At 39.5% G+C, this 15917-nt stretch overlaps 1 protein-coding gene across 2 annotated transcripts in view; it reads right to left on the minus strand.

The window, feature by feature from the left end:
• SUCLG1 (succinate-CoA ligase GDP/ADP-forming subunit alpha) overlaps positions 1-15673 on the minus strand; it is a 30237-nt gene extending 14564 nt beyond the window's left edge. The window contains exons 1-6 of one of the 2 annotated variants that reach the window (XM_063078417.1): positions 15542-15613; positions 7861-7968; positions 6846-6949; positions 6287-6403; positions 2568-2780; positions 2359-2416 (exon numbers count right to left, since the gene is read on the minus strand). In XM_063078417.1, coding sequence (XP_062934487.1) covers positions 2359-2416; positions 2568-2780; positions 6287-6403; positions 6846-6949; positions 7861-7924 — 556 coding nt within the window. In that variant the 5' untranslated portion in view covers positions 7925-7968; positions 15542-15613. Of the gene's footprint in view, positions 1-2358; positions 2417-2567; positions 2781-6286; positions 6404-6845; positions 6950-7860; positions 7969-15541 lie in introns of both variants that reach the window. The other variant, XM_063078416.1, reaches the window with a different exon arrangement.
• Positions 15674-15917: the final 244 nt, after the last annotated feature.

Raw genomic sequence — 15917 nt, forward strand, 5'->3', positions numbered from 1 at the left:
TTGGTTGTCAGGAATTAAGAAAGGGTGGGAGCAGGAGCAAAGCATATGTAGCTGTAAAAGTGTAACATGAAAGGTGTTTGTGGTGATGGAAAAGTTCTCCATACTGACTGTATCAATGTCAATATCCTGTTTGAGACACCGTACTACAGTTTTGCAAAACATTACATTTGCAGAAAACTGGATAAAGGGTAAAAGGGGATCTGTCTCTATTATTTCTTAAAATTACATGTGACTTACAATTAACTCAATATAAACAGTTTAATTAAAATAAATTATTTTAAAAAGGATGTGGGAGCCAAGTATGTCACATGTGTTTGAGATTTAAAAACTGTCTATCATAAGAGAAACAAAAAACATGACACAGTTAAATATCATCAATTTGGAATCCAGTTATTTACTTCAACAACTTTAGCTAGTTAATATGTGATTTTTTTTAGCTGTCATTCATTAACACAAACTGGAAAGCCACTATATTATTATACTGCTATCACATCACATTATGTCCCATTCAGAAATACCCAAGAGACTGAAAAATCCTTCCTTCCTCTATACTCTTAACTTAAGGAGCTGAAATCAAAGAGGCTACTGAGCTATTAGCACTGGTATCAAAATACGAGTAGTTAGTACATATAACCATCTTTCTATCTTCATCCCCTCAAAAATCTTGTAGTATCACACATTTTCTTTTAGGTGAATATCTTTTTAAAAGTCATTTCACAAAGGAATTAAAAGCAGTATCCCAGAGCACTGACTCTCATCAATGTGTAATGGCCATTCACAGAGCCAAGTTCTAAAGGACTTCCCTGACCTCTTAATTTTTCATTTTTTTAGGTTTTGAAGCACCTTAGAAAGCAGGGCAGTGATCAGAAAAGCAATTCAGCACTGAGTGCTCCTTCTTTTGTGCTCAACTAAAACTATAGCAGTGGACATTGAAAGCAGACCAAAGAGTATGAAGAATATTCAAATATGTACAAGAACATCAATAACTATGTGGATCAGGCCCCACTGGAACTCAGATGGCTATGGAAGTCCCAGTAACCTCCGTATAAGTGAATTTATCAAGTACCCTACTGGCAGCAGGGCTGACAGCTCTAAAAGACATTAGTAATAAAGAAAATCATGACCTTTAACCCAATTCTGTAAACTACACAATTGACATTCACCCACCATGATGATTATCCTTATTTAGTATTAAAAGTCATGATTTACAGAGAAAAATACTGTAACCATCTATTACTGTGGAGAAACAGTATAGCTTAGTGAGAGTTAAGTGTAAAGAGTCTAAAAACAGGCATAATGTGGCTAACTCTGAAATATCAATTTGGCTACTTCCTTGAGAAACCAAACAAGTAGCAGTACAATTTTCCGAAAGCATTAAGAAAGTTTGTGATACAGAAGACAGCAAAGTGATTCATAGAGGACAGAACACAGAAAGACTAACAAGACTAACAATAAAAATATTCACAGGACAAATATCTGACAAAGGATTTACATCCAGAATATTTATAGAACCCCTATAATCAACAATAAAAAAACAAACAACCCAATAAAAAATAATGGGCAAAAAATTTGAACAGACACTTTGCAAAAATATATGAATGGCCTATCAGCACATGAAAAAGTGCTCTATATCATCAGTCATAAGAGACACTCAAATTAAAACCACAATGAGATACCATTTCACTCCCAGTAGAACAGCTAAACTTTTTAAAAAAGACTGAAAATACTAAATGTTTGTGAAGAAGTGGAAGAACTGGAACTCTCATATATTGATGGTGAGAATATAAAATTATACACCCACTTCACAAAACTATTTGGCAATTTCTTAAAAAGTTGAACATACGCAACCCTGTGACTTAGCAATTCCTTTCCTAGGCATTTTGCCCAAGAGAAATGAGCATGTCCACAAAAAGACCTGGACACAAATGTGCACTTTAGCCTTATTCATAAGTCTCAAACCTAGAAACAACCCAAAAGTTCATTAATGGGAGAATAGATAAACAAACTGTTGCATAATCATACAATAGAATACTACTTAGCAGTAACATGTAATTAACTATTGATACATGCAAACACATGGAAGAATCCACAGAGTGCTGACTAGGAAAAGAATCTATAACAAACCCCCCACCCCTTAAAAAAACCTTCATTGATTCTACAGAATTATAATTCCTTCTCAAACTCATTCTATTCAGGATATAGAACTGATTCACTACAAAATTTCCCTGGCACATTCTACTAAAGTTAAATTAACTAAAATTAATTTTGTTTGGACAGTCATAAATTCTGTGAGTTTTGAGTTTAGGGCCAAAAGACAATTTTTTTTCTAATCTATAAGAAAGTAACAAACATACTCACCAATTCTTCCTTTCTTGTGAATATGGCCAGGCATGATGCCAATTTTGCATTCTCCAGGCTGAAAGAAAGTAAATCATAGCTTCAGGAAAATTTAAAAAAAAAAAAAAAGTAACCCACAGGTGATACACACAAATATACTTGAACTGACTCAAACCTGTTCAGCCTCGTAAGAGGCTAAATCTATGTGTCTTTTTATTTTTTGCACTTACATTGATGACTCCAGGGCAGTTTGGCCCAATTAGCCTTGTAGTTCCCTGGCGCAACAGTCTGTGCTTGACCCGTACCATGTCCTGCTGTGGGATACCTTCAGTAATACACACAACCAAGGGCATCTCTGCATCAATAGCTTCATTAATGGCGGCAGCAGCAAAGGGAGGAGGAACATAAATGACAGAAGCTGTCGCTCCTGTCTGTTCCTTGGCCTGAAACATTAATCATGAAGTACTTTATTATTAGTTAAGTCACAAACATTGCAAAATAAATTCAATACTATGATTTTAATAATGCCTTGGGGTGAAGGAAAGGACACCACCAGGAGACATACGATGTCTTTATTCTTCCCATTCTCAAGTTCACTACACTGTCAGAAAACAGCAGAATCAGTCATAGCCTCTTCTCTATCCCCTTTGTACTGTGAATTGAAAGGTTGTGTAACATGTTACTCCCTCAGGTGATAGCATGTCAGTAAACCTAAAAGCACTGCCTGATTCATGTTTGTGTACCATCATTCCTGTGGCATGCTCATTTTAGCTGTTTTACACCAGACTCACACTGAACAAAACATTATACCACCTATTCAGTACCAAAGACCCTGCACCTCCCCAGAAGAACAGGGACTAGTGAGCCCCCAAGTGGTCAGAATTCAGCTCTCAAACATCTGTTTAAAAATATATCATACTTGATAAATATTATCAAGAGACAATAAAAATGAAGTTTTTTACCTAACAACTATTACTCTGAATGCATGTTTATTAGAAATAAACAAACCAAACTAAAACGCACATGCATAAATGGCCATAGAATAAGAATGTGGGTCAAATAAGCATTAGGTTCTACTGCTATCACCCTTCATAATGCAAAGCACTTGGAGACCATCAATTTGACCACCATTCTTCTCTCTGTGGACCTGAACCTGCACTTGGCCTTTACATACTCTCTACATATATCAATACGAAGGTATCCTACCCACCTTTATGTGTGGCCATGTCTTCTACTGTAATGAATGCTCCTTGAAGACAGAGATTGTCAATGATCTCTAACTCTCCAATAGTAGCAGCACCTATTCTGTGATAAGCCCTGTGAAAGGGCTTCACCAAAATCCTGAATGTTTAGTATCCCCATGTTACAAATCAAGATGCCAAGGCAAAGAGATATACAATGATTGCACGAGGTCACATAGCTAGGAAGTGGCAGAGCTAAGATTTAAACCTCAGTATATCTGATTGCAAAGTGTCCACTCTTTTCAGTTACAGCAGGCTACTATCCTATAAATATCAAAAATGTAACTTAAGACATAAAACCTTTTGGAAGGCTGTGCCATGGAATTTTACAATGGGTATGAATACTAAGCTATAGAACATACAGGTACAATTAGAGTAAGGGGCAGAAGTAAAAGACAGTGTCTTTGAGAATCATCCCTGAATGATTCCCCATATCCCCAGTGTAGTGGGTTGAATTATGTCCTCTCAAAACTCACTGAAGCTTGAATTGTGTCCCTAAGTTGTATGTGTTAGAAACGGTCCCCACTGTGACTGTTAAGAGGGTGGGAAATCCTAGTATGGTAATTGAAAAGTGGGGCCTTGAAGAGGTGATAAGATTACAGGACCATGCTGTAGTGAATGGATTAAAAATGGTGATCAGGGGCATGGTTCTGAGGGCTTTAAAAGGACAGTGCATGAGGAACTCTCTCTCTCTCTGCTCTCTTTGCTTCCACCATCGTGCAATGTGAGACCCCTGGGTCACTGTCGCCACTACCAGATGGACTTTGGACTTCCCACCCTCAGAAACTGTAAGCAATCAATTTTGTTTTTCTTTATAAATCACCCAGTTTCAAGTATTTTGTTATAAGCAACAGCAATGGACTAATACACCCAGAGACTGAGAGCTTTCTCTACTGCATCTCTAATGAAAATAAGTATCTTGACAGTGACAGAAGAACAAAGTGAAAGGATGCTGACAGATCATTTACAAATGATGCCGGGGGTTAAAAATAATTTTTTTACAAACTCTGTTCAGATGATGATAGAGGTGGGTAACAAAAAAATAAAAACTAGGTTGATGCCCAAAGAAGTCAGATCATAAGTATATAGGTATTTTATTGAAAATATATGCCACAAGCCTCTTCCTCTTAAGCTAAAAATACTGCCAGAAGCTAGACATGACAATAAGTACTATGCTGGCAAGTCAAATTGGATGAATGGTATCCATCCTAGTGATTCAGAAAGTTCTTTGTAAGAGTTGAATGGGTGAAAAATAAACAGTATCTGTCAAAGAACTTACAGAATATTCCAAATGCCACATCTATTTGTGTCACTATAAATAATAAATGAATTGCTTAGCAACAAAAACTCTTTAAAAGAAAGCAAAAAAAAGGCTCATAACAAAAGAAAAATCAACCTAGAAGAATTTTGAAAAAACATCTCCTCTCTGTATTTTGAGGTCATAAAGTCAGCCATAATAGGATTTAAGAGGGGGAAAATATAAAAAACTTAAAGCAAAAAAGATTTTAAATGATTCCTCTGTAGAACATACGATTTGTAACTTCTTTTACTTTTTAAAATATAGTACACTTAAAACACACATACACACATACAGCACACCCTACCTTCAAGTTTAAGGTAAAATTAAAAATCCAATTTGATGGATATTTGTATTTTTCTGCCTTTTAGGATTAACAGTACAAATTAACCCAGTTTGGTTAGCAGTCAGAAAAGAGGCTAAGTCTACAAACTTGTACTTTAAAAAAATGCAATACTTTAATATATAGCTTAAAACTATGCTCAAGAAGAGGGGAGGGGTACGTTTAGGATTGATCAATACATCAATCCTAAGTACTAAGTTTATTTCCTAAATTATTTTTATTAAGTACCTAAGAATCTGTATTATAGTTTGTTTCAAAAATACTATTATTTTTGTACATATTCATATAAAAGCAGAAGGAGAATGGAAGAATATACACTGACCTTAAATTAGCTCTCTATAGAGGCAAAACCTGAGATATGGAAAACACTATGGAATTTAACTTTACTTATCTTTATAGCATCTGAATTTTTACAATAAGTACATATGAGTTTTGTAACAAAGAACTAAAGTTTAGTTTAAAAATCATTTAAAAAGTATTATGAGGAAATCAGCAATGTGGGGAAGAGACTAGGAGCCTAGAATTTGTCAATCTGACTCTACAATTCAGTATGTTTGCATGGGACCACACTACTTACGCTTAGCCATCCTAAATCTGCCACTTACCAGCTGTGAGACCATGGGCTCAATGACCCTTAACCTCTTCGCAATAGTAGTATCCCTGTCTTTAAAATGGGAATGATAACTACACCTACCTCAGAAGGTTGTGGTCAGGCCTGAATAAGATAATGTGTACAGAGTACCTAGCACAGTACCAGCCACACAGTCCATACTCAGTAAGAGTTAGGGGGTGGTTGCTGACATCTGTACTACTAACATCCTAGAAGAAGAAAGCTAAGGAAAAGACAGTAGCCAAATAGAAGTCAGGCCACAGAACTTCACTTAATAGCTGATCCATGTCTGTAAACAAAAATGACTGCTTTTTACTATGATTCAAATTTCTCTAGGTTACTGGATTTTCAAATAGCAAATGACTTTCCCAAAAGGGACAAAATTAAGATCCCTATCAAAAGAATGCTCACTCTTTCCCTGCTTTTCTTTTCTTGCCAAGCTCAGTACCATTAATTACCTCCTTCACAGTATTAAAGACCGGTAGGCCCAGATGCGTCTTGCCTCCTTTCCCTGGAGTGGTTCCTCCAACAAGTTTGGTGCCATATTCCAATGCCTGCTGGCTATGAAAGGTGCCCTAAGGAGAAAAAGCACATGACCCATGAGAAAAGGCAGACTGGGTTTGAGCATTTCTCCACACTGATTGTGGATTCTGTGTTTAACAATGTGTATTTTTTCATAAAAGATCTAAACAAAAGCAATCCACTTTAATGTTTAATAAAAGAAACAGTGATCTATTCCAACACGGGAGGAAAACCAGTAGCGTTGTACTTGGAAAGAGTATGTGGGTCTCCAACATAGTATATTCCAAGGGATTTTCAAGGTAAGTTTAAACATAATTTTCATCTTACAGTCTGACTACAGCACCCAAAGTACCCCTAAGACACAACCCCACTGCTGTACAGTATATTTTTCTGCAACAATCATGTATTATTAGTTTTGTTAATACTGGAAATAGAAAATGGTTACTTTTTTTATATCTCTGCTGCACTTTTAAGTAAAAATCTAGATACACATACCTGCTTACCAGTGAAACCCTGGCAAATAATCTTTGTATTTTTATCAACATAGAGATGTTTACGGGAAGCTGTATAGGAACAATGTCGTATTCCATTCTGTAGCACTGAGAAGTAAAGAAAATATAACACATTATAATTTTCCCAAACTTTTGAACCATGAATTCAATGTAGTGACAAAATAAATAAATAAAATAAAATCCTATAATGGAAAAGCTATCCTGTGATCAAGGCAAATTCAAACATTACTTTTTAAATGAGATACACTCACCACAGAAATAAATTAGAAAACAAACAAGAAACACTGTTCTATTCTCCAGGATCCCCTCTTTACCAAGAATGACAATCTTGTAGCGTTTCCTGAACTGAGAAAGAAAAGCTGAAGTTTATCATTTTCATTCCACAGAAAGAAAACTGGACCTCAAAGACAAATGGCTCAAATTAAGTCCAGAGACTGGAAACTATGTATCATACCCACTAATAATGTTTACTACACAGACACATGCTTTCCCCACTTGGTCCAACTTTTTTAAGGCAAACTTTGCCAGGAGTAGGAGATAAGACCTACTCTGCAACTACTTCCCCAATAGTAACAATATACTAAATGTTGAATCATTGAATAAAACGTCAGAAATATAATCACTTAATTTGATCTCTTCTGATGTAAGACTCAAGAATTCACAAATAAAAGAAACGGAAAATAAAAGAAATAGGAAAGTAGATAAGAGAGAAACAAACTTGTAAAATCAAACAAACAAACAAAAATCTGAATTATTTTCAGCAGTCTAAAGGAAAATTGAGAAATTTAAGTAGGTACTGCAGTCAGTTCCCCATATGTCAAAAATCAGGTGGAAGAGCACAGATGATTTAAAATTGCGGGCTACCTTCTAACCCTCCATTAGAGCCACCAGCCTACTTTCTCTGCGGCCTATCCCTGGCCCCTTCAAAGGAGCCAGGCCTTCCACCTACTGCAGAGAGAGCCCATGAAAGCTCATCCCAGAAAAGAACATCTCCTCACCTGGAATCATTGCCTCATGCCCTCCTAAATCCTCAGACATCAGGTTCCACAACTGAAGAAGCATTCATTATCTGCTTCTGGCAGAGGTGTCTGGAGTACCCCACACCTCTAGAGAAGAGACAGGCCCAGATTTCACCCTTACCAGCTGGGAGAGGAGCATTGAGTGTGCACATAGAACTCCTGGGTAACAGCTGCATTCTTGGACTAGACTATGCTGAACAAGGGGCCAGGAGGGAGCTTTGCGGGTCAAGTCCTGGCACAGCGGGCAAAGCTAAGCATCTGACCCCAGGCCAATGGACACCACAACAGGGATTTATGGCCTGAGAGCCCACCCCAACCAGTGCTGTCACTCAAGGCTCATTCTTGCCCTTGGCTCCCTGTTCTCCCAGCTGGAGACCCACAACCACAACACGTGTCAAGAGCTAAGCCCTTTCTTTCCCTGCTCCTATTTCTGACTAGTGGCAGAATCTGCTCCACCAGGCCCTCCCATTACTAGAATCTTCAATAAATGATCTATCATGAGTTTTCAGACCACAAGGGATAAGATTTGATTACAAGATCAGATGATAATATCAGGATATCTGGAGCTCATCTTGCTGAAAGGAAATACTTAGGTTTGTAGGTAAAGTTTGGTCCTTCACAAGTACTCTCTTTTATTCACTAACTTAAAAAAGGAAAGATTATACAATTCACTTCTCCTTCCACAGGGGCAGAAGTCACCCTGAGACAAGACAGGTCCACCTATGTCTCTAAAACATGATCTCATCCCAGACCAACTAAGATCACTACCTTCTCCTACAAACTCCAGATATCTTGGATCAATTCTAGGGAGCTCAGGATTTCATAATAACAGATCTTTGGTGCTCATAAAAACTAGATCCACAAGTGTAAGTAAATAGCAGCTCACCTCCCAGACATTCTCTTAGCGCCTTAGTATTGCTCAGCCTGTTCATCTGACAGCTCCTAACAGCCTAGAGCATCTAATGAAGTAGGTCTTGGGAAACCTCTAGTGCATAGGGGTGGGGTGTGTGTGTACTTGCACATGTGATCTCTCCATCCACTTGCCAGGCCCAGACTCATACAGACTGATCTGGATTGAGTCCCCCAAGTTTTATGTATTAGTAGCCTTGATCCCCACTGTGACTGTTAAGAGGGTGGGAAATCCTGTTATGGTAATTGAAAGGTGGAGCCTTGAAGAGGTGATTAGATTCTAAGAAACATACCTAGTGAATGGATTAATAATGGTGGTCATGGGAGTGGTTCTGAGGGCTTTAAAAGGAGAGCATATGAGTCTCTTTCTCTCTCTGCTCTGCCATTTTGAAATGTGATACCCTGAATCGCTGTAGTCACCACCAGATGTGTTCCTTGGACTTTGGATTTCCCAGCTTCCAAAACTGTAAGCAATAAATTTTGTTTTCTTATAAATTACCCAGTTCCAGGTATTTTGTTATAAGCAATAGAAATGGACTAACACAGAGACCCAGTTCCAGATAAGCTGGAACTAACAGACTATTGTCACCTTAGAGGCAAGCTCAAAATATACATTCAAACATAAGGAAATGAAATTCCAAGTCACATTATGTCCTGTCAAGAAACTTGTATGGTACCAGGCAAGGTTATCATTTGTACTGAAATGAGGATGCTAGAATAATCAAACATATATCCCAGTTCCTAGGTTGTCATGATCATTGATTTATTCAATCAACATTTACAGGGCACCTACGCCAAGCCACAATCCCAGATGTCAAGGACAAAGTGTTGAATAAGAGAATCTCAGCACTCAAAGAGCTCACAATCTATTTGAAATGACATAAAGTGGGCCATAACTGCAGGATATGAAAAGCACTGTGGTAGAAACAGGCCTTGGGTATTTGGGTTAGATATACTTCCCTACCCCAAGGTAGAGAAGTCTGTGTATATGTGAGGTGGGAAGGTGGGGAAGATGAAGTTAAGGGATAGATTCCTCACTGGGGTTACCTCTAAATTAAGCCCTGGACTATCAGCAGTTCACTCCTAAAATCCCCAATACTTGACCCCCATTTCCTAAAGAAAGGAAAGATGTTCATCTGGTTTCTGGCCATGACCACTCCACAACTAAAAACTCTCTTCGCGTCTGACCAAGCCCTGGCCCACACAACCAAACTTGGCCCCATATCACCCAAACTGATACCTGCACCTGCACAGTAGGGATCAACCAGTCACAGGAGGTCCAGACACAGGAGGCCCAGACAAGGAACCACTGACCATTCTATGGTTCTTTTTCTGGAATACTGCTCTAGGACATGTAGGCCAACCAAATGAGAAATACTGGCAATCAAAATGGCCTCTGAAACCCTGCAGAAAACCTTGAGAAGCCCAGTAAGCCATGATGGTGCACCATAAGCACCACATATGCCTTTCTGATCCCAGAAACTCACCCCACACCAGAAGACAAACCTGCCCTATCCCTGGCCTTTTACACCAAGCATGCTCTCCCACCTGTCCACAGCTATGGGGAGGACCTGAAGGTGAGCTGTATATTATAACACTCCTCATCCTAATTTCTGCCTCCTCTATAGCTTCAGGTAACACATTCCTACCACTCCATGCCACCATGACACATCTAACAACTGGTGGATATATTTAAGGTAATATTATGATCAAATTGGTAAGTCTTACCATGGTTAACATCACAGAATGAAGGAGATTCTGTTTTACTGTGCTTGCATTCAGATGGAAACAATACAAGATATGCTTACATTCCAAGTAAAATTTACCAAATTTGAAATCACTTATGTCATTCTCCCCATTCTTCCCCAGCTATATAATCTAAGGCCCAGAATCACAGCTTGAGGTTCCCCATGAAAGCAGCCTACCCCCTTCCCCATCACTGCACCTCTTCACCTTCCCTCCCATAATCCTTCCACCACTCTCTTTAAGTTGAGCTGATAAGAGTTCAAACCATTAGCACTGCAAATATTAAATCAGTCAGACTCACTCTTTGCATTTTCTTTCCCTGCTTAATCTCTTCTCCACCCAAATTACCAATCAAATGCCTTAAGCAATGAAAAATAACCTACTCTACTTCTGCTGAAGAATCCAAAGCGTTCACAGTACAAATCTTCAATTGTCTGTCTGCTGATTAAATAGGCTCCATATTTTGCTTTTAAATACAAACCTGATGTCTGTGACAAAGCCACCAAATGACTAGAGTAAGCTGTTTTCTAAAGTTAAATTTAGAACATAAGGCATACATTAGTGGCCAAACTATCTTGCAAATATCTCTCACCTTTCAATTAGACATTCAATGTACTCACATTCCTGAGAATTTCACTTACACCAATTCATAAAATTCACATTTAAATACAACATTGTACAGTGAGGAATCCCTAAATCGTCACATGATATTCATGACTTGTGAATATAATGGCGGGTTGTGTAAGGTATATGAGAATAAGAAAAATGGAACCTGCAAACACTTTCATGTGGTATACAGTAAACACCATCACACAGTATATGTATGAGTGTACTCATCATTACTTTTTATTGCATTATTTCTAAGTAAAACTATTTAAGGTTAAATTCATTTCAACATTACTTCAAATATCATCTTAATACTGTTAGAACTTCTAAATATAAATTCCATGAGTGTAAGGACCATGTGTCGTACATACTGGTGTTTCCCACAGTATATCGCACAGTGCCTTACACAGAGTGGGTGCACAGGAAACATTTCACTGAATTTCAGGACAAGAGACAGGTTCTACAAAAGAAACACTTATATCAAGGCAAATATCAAGACCCATCTCTTTTTTGCATGAGCTGGAAAATGTCAATCTGGAACTCCCACTTATCAGGAAGGAGAAAAAAAGAAAAAACCCTACATCTATTTTTGTACATATAAAGATCACAGGTTTCCCTAAAATCCACATATAGACTGCACAGAAGTCCAACCCTAAATGCGACTGGTGGTCCCCAAAGCTACATTAATCTGTACAAATGCCATGCTAACCTTTTTTTTTTTTTTGAAAATATATGAAATCCAGAAGCAAAAATGTAATACAAATTGACTATTTCCCTACATTAAAAAAGAAAGCATTTTGAGCAAAACATACCACAGGCAGAGTTAAAGGCAGTGACAGATCGGGAGGATGTTTTCATAACATGCAACAGACAAGGAATTAACCTGAGCAACATGAAAAGCCAACAAGAAGGAAGAGCCCAAAAGCCTAAGAGAAAAATCAATCAAGGTCATAAACAAGAAACACTGCTGATAACAAAGGGTAAATCAATATATGATGAGATGTCTAACTTCACTAATAAGAAAATGATCATTTTTTTTTAAACATCTTTTATTCCTGAAATATCTAAATCACTCATTAATTAGAAACTCAGGTCATGTCAGCAAATTCATGCTGTCCTTTCCAGTTTGACTTTTTTTTAATTTTAACATTTACTTGTATATATTTGTGGGGTAAGGTGTATTGTCTCAATGCATGCATACACTGCACAATGATTCACTCGGGGTAGATAGCATAGCTTTGTATTCAGTCCACCACTTCACCTCCCCTTTGCCCCCCTCCCCTCCCAGCTGCTGGTAACCATTATTCTACTCAAAATAAGCATTTTAAACTAAATATTAGGGCAGCAGGAAGACCTCAGGTAGGCCTCCAGTAAGAATTTCCTGACAGGGAATGTTGTAGCAGCTGCCTCATCCTTGGCCACCTCAGGGGAATGTGGTGGCATCACCTTCAGGTTCTTAGGAAAGTGGCCAGACTAACCTCGGGGTTCTGAGATGCAACGGCAATAGGTACGAGTATCAGAAAGATCACTGTTGAGAGTCTCCTTCTCCAAACTACACTTCTAAATGTTCCCACGATTCTGAAAACAGGCCTACACAAGTTGGTAAACACACGGAAAAGGCAGGAAGCATCTTTGAACAATGTAGTCACCTTCTCAACAAACCACTGACATTGTCAAAAAATCAGACCTTCAAAAAAGGAGGCTCAAACTATCACATTGCACACATTAGTAGAAAGAAGAGAACACCATCCTTTCAGTCAGAACTGGATTCTAGTACCCATTCTGATATGGGCTAGGAAACTTTCTGGGTTTCTTTCCTGATTTGCCAAACAGAGACGTTGGACCAGCTGGATTGCAAGCTTAGCTTTCTGGCACTAAAACACCACAACTCTGAGGTTCAAAAAAACTATTGTTCCCTATTTACTCTAAAACAATCAACTTATAGGAACTCCTCACTTATGTTTAAAAACACCTTGCATTGCTTTACACTTCTTCAAAACTTCACTACTCCAACTTCAAAGGTGCTTATAAAATCCTTAAACTTTCTCATGAAAGAAATCTTTCTCATTTTTCATCTTATTTTCCCTCCCCACTTCAACTGGATTCTTCCTCTTTTTCATAAGCTATAAAACCGGATGTTTTGGGGGCGGGGGGGGTTGTTTGTTTGTTTTTCCCACTTAAGAATTTCTAAACATTCTAAGCTACCCCTCCAACAGGGCTCTGGAAGGTTTGCTTGGTTTTTTGTTTCATTTCATTTTCTAACTCAAATCATATTTCAACAGTACAAAATGTATCATCAACTGAAACAAGAGAACAGAGGGAACAACCTTCCCTAGCATTTCTAGTTCTATTAATCTTAGAGTCTAAATAATTTGTTACCACCTGAAAAAAAAGTTTGAAAGGCGATGTTATTGTGGCTGCTATTTTTCTAGTGGGAGTGAAAATAGGCTTAGAAATGTGGTGTGGAAAAGAGGATTTCAAGGTTTGCAGATTTAGAGGTTTTTATACAATAAACACCGTTATCTGTAACCACCCTGGTATAGGAGATATGTTGGTTTAGACCTCAGACTTCTCAGATCCTTAATAAAAAGTTAATCACATGACAGATAATTCAAGACCATTCCAGCAACAGAAAGCTAAACCAGGTGATTTCTTTAAGGCCTCCTGGTCCTGGGAGTCTAGGAAGAAAGAACTTTCATTTCTGTGGAAAGAGGACTGGTTAAGTACTGCTAAGGGTGAATTAAGGAACCAGATCTTTTAGACATTCTTCCTTTCTTCTCTAGATTTTTTTCCTATTAAGACAGCAGACTTATCAGAGGCTAGGATCTTTCAGAACCTCAGACCAGCAAGACCCCAGGTGAGAAAGACAAAGCTAAGCAACTCCTCCCTGGGCTTTCCCACTACAGTGGTTATGCTGCCCATCTGGCCTTCTACATTCTAACCCACATCCTACTCAAATTGAATTGGCTTAAGCTCACTCTCAGTATTACCTCATTCCTGGTGCTCAAACTCTACTGACCAGAGTGATCACTGGTTATAACTAATCCCCTGTCTCCTTCTGCCTACACTACCCTCAGTTGTCCTTTAAATTATACTCCAGAAAACTTTCCCACATAAACCCAACTCTGTCCTACTTGCCAAAGTTATCTAGCCAGACCTTTGTCCTCAAGTGATTTGGTAACTAGGTGTAGCTACTGAGTACACACTCATCCTTGTATGATTTTAGAATGTAATCTTCTCAAGAAAAGAGTTAAATCTCATCCAATATTCAGTAGTAGCAGTAGAATTAGGTGCAAAGCATTAGAAGGAAGAAAAGTAACTTTAGCTGAGTGTCATCACATACCCGGTGCTTTACATAAATTGCTTCACTTATTCTGCACAGTGAACCAAGATCACCATGTACTTCATTTCTAAGATGCACATTTTGTCACTTTTTAACATCTCTTAAATCAGGATGCATCTGACAACCAATGGCGTGTCACAATTTTAATTATCAATCATTTTCCACTGTTAGTGGTAGACAAAATAATGGTGCACCTTACAAGTGATGGTGATGCAGATTCATAAAAATATGGTACTATTTTAATGTGATTTGAAACACCAGTTGAGAAATAAATTAAGAAAAGTGTCCAGGGTTATTACACAGACTGTAAAGGTACTAGTCAGACTTCAAACCTTGATGTAGCGGATTCCAAAGTTTCTTCCTACTATAACGTATACCTAACAAACATCGAGACTTTGAACACAGAAAGAATTTTCAAAAGTCAGCGTTACTCAAATACTATCAACCTCGGTGTTAAGTTTTCAGGAACTGAGGTGTTCACACCACCTAGTGGAGACACTGCAAATAAGTTGGTTAAGGTTCCAACCAACACTGAGTTTCTAGGTGCTGACTCTGGAAGCAGAAATCACTTTTCCCCTGACCCTACAATCCACAGAAAGGACAATTCGAAGTGTAGGACCTTTTTCTACAAGGAACAGCCTCAACCCCAATTTCCTACAGAGACACCCTTCCCCTACCTCTCAACCCAGACACTCACCCTCCCAGCTGAGTTCATCCTGGACCTCTTAACCCCTCACTCCAAATAGGACCAGTCCACATGCCACCCTCACCCCGCCACTCGTCACCACGGAGCCCAGGTCCGCAGAGCTCCCAGACCCTGGCTCAGCATCCTAGATCTCCATCCTCCAGCGGCCTAAGACTTGCCCCGGCCCCACATATCCAGCAAAGCTCCCTCCACCACAAAGCGTCCCCAACTTGGAGCTGAATCTCCGCGGCTCGCCGGCCCCGCCGAGGTCCCGTCCTGGAGGGCCCAGCCGCGGCCTGGGCCAGGACGGTGGGCCCAATGGGCCCGGGAACCCGCGGGGGCCAAGACGACAGAGTCCCGGCCGGACTCACGGAGGAAGGAGCGAGACAGGAGGCCGGCGGCGGCGAGCCCACTGCTGCTGGAGACCATGGCCGCGGTGGCAGCGGCGGCGGCAAGAGCTGCGGTCATCCGCCAATGACACTGCCAGGCCCCCGGGGACCTGGCAGGGGCCGAAGCAGGAGGAGGAGGGCGACCAGCGCAGTCGCCTGAACGAATTTCCCTCCGCAGAGGCCTCGTCACAGAACAGTGGGAATCGCCGGTGGAGAAGGGAAAAAGGCATCTCACCGAAGAAGGAGACGACAAGGGCTCCTCCCCAGAAATGAGGGTTTAACATTGATTGATTATAACGGCAGCTCGGGAAACCCCCACGCGAGACTGGCCGGCGCGTGGCACTGTGGGAAATGTAGT

This window comes from Cynocephalus volans, chromosome 14 (assembly GCF_027409185.1).
Source record: "Cynocephalus volans isolate mCynVol1 chromosome 14, mCynVol1.pri, whole genome shotgun sequence".
Classification (NCBI taxonomy): domain Eukaryota; kingdom Metazoa; phylum Chordata; class Mammalia; order Dermoptera; family Cynocephalidae; genus Cynocephalus; species Cynocephalus volans.